General features: G+C 48.4%; 1 protein-coding gene across 2 annotated transcripts in view; it reads left to right on the top strand.

Annotated features, from left to right (window-relative positions):
• Positions 1-2,979, top strand: part of LOC123507107 (somatostatin receptor type 5-like) — a 233,600-nt gene extending 230,621 nt beyond the window's left edge. For both annotated transcript variants that reach the window (XM_045259674.1, XM_045259673.1), the window contains one exon: positions 1-2,979. This exon is cut by the window's left edge and continues 278 nt beyond it. In XM_045259674.1, coding sequence (XP_045115609.1) covers positions 24-1,304 — 1,281 coding nt within the window. In that variant the 5' untranslated portion in view covers positions 1-23 and the 3' untranslated portion in view covers positions 1,305-2,979.
• The last annotated feature ends 2,021 nt before the right edge of the window (positions 2,980-5,000 follow it).

Here is a 5,000-nt window from a genome sequence, read left to right as displayed (position 1 = left end):
TCACCGCCACCGCCACCGCCACCATGGACAACCTCACGATGGACTTCGTGCCCCTGAACTGCTCCTTCCTGGCACGCCTGGAGGAGGCCAACAACACGGAGATCACGGACATGAACTGCAGCCTCAGCCTGTTCGAGGGCGGCGCGGGGCGCATGAGCACCACTGCCATGGTGGTGACGCAGTTGTTCTATGCCCTCACTTGCCTGGTGGGGCTGTGCGGCAACACGCTGGTCATCTACGTGGTCACCAGGTTCTCCAAGATGCAGACGGTCACCAACCTGTACATCCTGAACCTGGCCATCGCGGACGAGTTGTTTGTGATCGGCATTCCCTTCTTGATGACCACCTCGGTGCTGGGCCACTGGCCCTTCGGCTCCATCATGTGCAAGCTGTACATGATCACCACCTCGCTCAACCAGTTCACCAGCTCGCTGTTCCTCACCATCATGAGCGCCGATCGCTACATCGCCGTGTGTCACCCCATCAGCTCGCCGAAGTTCCGCACGTCCATGATCTCCAAGCTTGTGTCGCTCACCGCCTGGACGCTCTCCGCCCTCATGATCGTGCCGGTGTTCATGTACTCCAACACGCTGGAGGACGACGGCCTTGATACCTGCAACATCTTTTGGCCCGAGAGTCACGGCGTGCGCGGCGAGATCGCCTTCATCCGCTACTCCTTCGCGCTGGCGTTCGGCATCCCGCTGTGTCTCATCTTCGTCTTCTACAGCCTGGTGCTGCACAAGCTGAAGACCGTCGGGCCGAAGACAAAGTCCAAGGAGAAGAAGAAGTCCCGGCAGAAGGTGACGCGCCTGGTGCTGACGGTGATCACGGTGTACGTGCTGTGCTGGCTGCCCTACTGGGTGCTGCAGCTCACACTCATCCTCAGCCCGCCCAAGCAGGGACACAGCAACTTCAAGCTGGTACTGTACATGATCTCCTCCTGCCTCTCCTACATCAACTCGGCGCTCAATCCAATCCTGTACGCCTTCCTCAGCGACAACTTCAAGAAGAGTTTCATGAAGGCGTGCACGTGCGCCGCTCGCCGAGACGTCAACAACGCCCTCAAGCCAGAGAACTCGATGTTCGCCGTGCGGTACCGAGGCACCTCCGTGCGTTCCCGTCTCACCGGGAAGGACCGGGAGTCCGCTGAGGGCACCACCTCCCAGTGCGGCATGAGCAAGGAGCCCTCCACGGCCGTCACCACCACCTCGGCCAAACCCAGCCACACGGGCAGCGACGGCGACAGCCACTCCGTCAGGAACGGCCGCTCTCCGGGGCCTCGCCTCCCCGACCTCTTGCAGTGAGTTGAAGGAGGGGAGCCCTGCGCATCACTCGGGGCAGCAGCTGTCCGCCCGCTGACGAACGAAGCCAAACTGTACACGTGGAACCCCCGCCCGGCACCCCGCCGCCCCTGCCCGGGACGACACGCCAGACAGTGACACGCTCTACCTGCGAGATGACCCGCTGAAAGCAAAGTGCGAGGCGTGCACGGATGTGATGCCTCGCTGTGGGTGGCCGCAGGGTACAGGGTGCGGGGGTCGTGGGAGGCGGAGAATTATGGGCGGCAAGGGAGGCTGTGGCGGCTTCAGGTGTGGTCGGGCTGACGACCTACATCTCGCTTCGCCTCAGAGACTCGGAGTGACTTCGTATCTTGTGTCAGTCAGTTTTATGTGGCATTCAAAACCCAGAGTGTCCGTCAGCCGCGGCTGGCGGCAGGGAGGTGGAGAGGCGCCTCCTGTCAATAGTATATTTGGCCTCGCGGGCGGCAGTCCTGCTGCACGCCGGCCACGCTGTCACCATTACTTCTGTGTTTCCTTCGGTGTCGAGCAGTAACTCCGGTAGATTTAGTGTTATCAGGAGCAGGCAGCCTTTTCCCGCGGTGTGAGTCACGGTGCTGGCCGGGGTGAGGCCCAGACTATCAGCTAAGTTACAGCAACAAAAGCCTCGTGTCGGGCGGGACGTGTTGAGCCGCGCCGTGCTGCACATAGGCGCTGAGTCCGCCCCGCTACCCCGAACACAGAAGCACCGTCCGCGAAAGTCAAGCGTCGCAGAATGTTTAAGAGGGAGCCGCCGAGGAATGATGTGCGAGGCAGTTTGCGTCGACCACTAACTGCACACGACTGACTCTTGACTGTCTGACTTGTCGTAAGCATGATGTGTACGTCGCGATACATTCTAGTCCTGAAAGTCTATGAATATCCCACAGAATTGAGGCCAAACTGAATGTCTGAACACTCCACCAGGAACTGAACACCAAAGAGAGGCGAGATTGAAGCTGCGGAAAGCTGTCACACTGAATTCTTGTTACAGTGCGGAGGAGCACCACCAGAAAATTGCACACACACACACACACACACACACACACACACACACACACACACACACACACACACACACACACACACAGACGCGACATAGAAATAGCGACCCAATAAAATGCATAATGAAGGAATGAATGGCACAACGAAGACGAGACCCAAACACCGTGGCGACTCCAGCAGGTGTTGTCAAAGGCGGTGGAAGCAGGAAGTGGTGTTTATCGACAGTGTTTGTTTGCTTTTAATACACATCAGTGGGACTAAGACTCATTTGTCGAGGTTACAAAGGCAGCACCGCGCCACTATTATACTTTGTCCCGCAGTGTGCCCAAGAGGAAGAGGAAGATTGGAAAAATTAGTATTAGTTGTTAAATAGATCAAGTCCATCCTGAGACCTGATTGCTAAACACTTCACACTTTTCGGGCAATATTCTTAAACAATTTTGTATCACATCTCCGCTGCTCTTAGAAGTCCCCAGATGAAGGTACAAGACTTTTAAGGATGTTTTTGCCTTTTTAGCGACAGATTAACGAGACATCATTATTAATCCAGCTAATCATCTCTGTGGCCTTGGAAAGTAGTCGTTGTGATAGAGCAAAGCGTTTCAGAAATTTTACCGTAATTCTCTGGTCATCTTTTCCCTTCACATTCACTGCACTGTTAGAAAAAAAAAATCACTTCTATGGAGAGACAGAAAAGAAAAAAAGAGGGATTATCTTTCTCTTCATTACGTAACTATTTGAGAGACAGCAACGCTAAAAATGATGCCTTAAAAACTAATAAGTGATGACGGGGGAGGCTTAGCAAAGTAGTGAATGGGCTGATGAGGATTTAGAAGACTTTGTTTGACCCGAGAGAGCAGAGCGAGGCACCAGGCAGCTCAGGGGACGCCGCTGGGGTGGAAACAGAGATAACTCGAGACTCTTGAAGGAGGAAGGGAGGAAAAAATATGTCACCCAAAACACTTTAAGCTTCAGATCATTCAAGGTGGATCGTGAAACATATTATAAAATTCAATGTTGGTGAGGATATTAAACAAATCTACGTGACTATTTGTTCTAGAATCTTAATACGTGTTTGAGAGGATCAGAAAATACTTTGTGATAGCTAAGTGTGTTGAAAAAGTGTCGAAAGTTTAAAAAGATGTAAAAAATTTGTGTTATATTAAACAAATCTGCGTGACTACTTGTTCTAGAATCTTAATATGTCTTTGAGAGGATCAGAAAATACTTACTTTTTGATAGTTAAGTGTATTGAAAAAGATGTCAAAACTTTAAAAAGATGTGTTAAAAATCTGTTTTAAAATGTCTGATATGTACTGCAGGAACAATTAGATGTGTTAAAAAAAATATCTGTGAAACGCAAGAATTAGCCAGGTTTATTAAAAAGATCTCATGTGAAGCGTAAGAACAGGTAATTGTGTTCAAAGTCTGAAGTGAAGCGTAAAGATAGCTGTGTTAAAAACGTCTTTATGAAACGCTAAAGTGTCTGAGCGTATTAGAAGGGTCTGAATGAAGCAGAAAGATTAAAAAACATGAATGAAGCACAAAGATAGCTAAGAAAGTCTGAGAGAAGCACAAAGATTGGAAGGTTTGAATGAAGCACAAAAATAGCTAAAAATATTTGAATGAAGCACAAATATAGTTAAAAAGATTTGAATGAAGCACAAAGATAGCTAAAAGGTCTGAATGAAGCACAAAGATAGCTAAAAAGGTCTAAATGAAGCAACAAGATAGGTAAAAAGGTCTAAATGAAGCAACAATATAGCTAAAAAGGTCTGAATGAAGCACCGAGGTAACCAAGGTCTGAATGAAGCACCAAGATAGCTGAAAAGGTCTGAATGAAGCACCAAGATCGCTAAAAAGATCAGAATGAAGCACAAAAATAGACAAAAAAGGCCTAAATGAAGCACCAAGATAGCTGAAAAGGTCTGACTGAAGCACCAAGGTAACCAAGGTCTGAGTGAAGCGCGGGGAGTGAAGCGTTCCTCCTTACCGTTGGTGTCATCGCTGCGACTAATGAGAGAGATGAGAGGGGAGACAGGTGCGAGTACAGGTGCTTCCCCCCTAACCCCGCCAGTAACCCCTTCACTACTGCTTGCCACGCCCCCCCTCCTCCTCACCACCGCATTGCCTTCCCTCCTGCCGTCACTTCATATTGGTTAAAAATTGGGAAGTTTATTCTTGTTAGTCTTTTTCTTGTAAGTTCTGGGAAAATCTATTCTTTTATTTATTTTTTTTCTTGTAGGTTGATGTTTTTTGTTGTTTCTTTCCGTTTTATAGTCAGTTTTTCATACTATAACGGCTACAAATTCTGGGAAATATTTGTTCTTTTTAATTCCTTTCGGGTAAATTGTTTGTGATCCTTTCGTTACTGTTTGCCGTGTCTCCTCTCATCACAAGAGTGTAAGAGACAGTTCCTTCCGTTTTATATTTACTTTTTACTAATATATTGGATAAAAATTTTTGGGGGGAAATCTAGTCTTTTTTAATCTCTTTCTAGTATGTTGTTTGTAAGCCTTTCATTTCTCTTCGGTATGTCTCCTCCTCGCATCACAAAGGTGTAAGAGACTTTTCCTTCCGTCTTATATTTACTTTTTAATTTATAGCGGGTAGAAATTAAGTGGAAATCCATTCTTTTTAATTCATTTCTTGTACGTTGTTTGTAATATTTTCGTTGGT

The sequence above is a fragment of the Portunus trituberculatus genome, chromosome 21, assembly GCF_017591435.1.
Source record: "Portunus trituberculatus isolate SZX2019 chromosome 21, ASM1759143v1, whole genome shotgun sequence".
NCBI classification, from domain to species: Eukaryota; Metazoa; Arthropoda; class Malacostraca; order Decapoda; family Portunidae; genus Portunus; species Portunus trituberculatus.
Note: the sequence above shows the minus strand (reverse complement) of the source record. Positions and strands in the feature narration are given on the sequence as shown.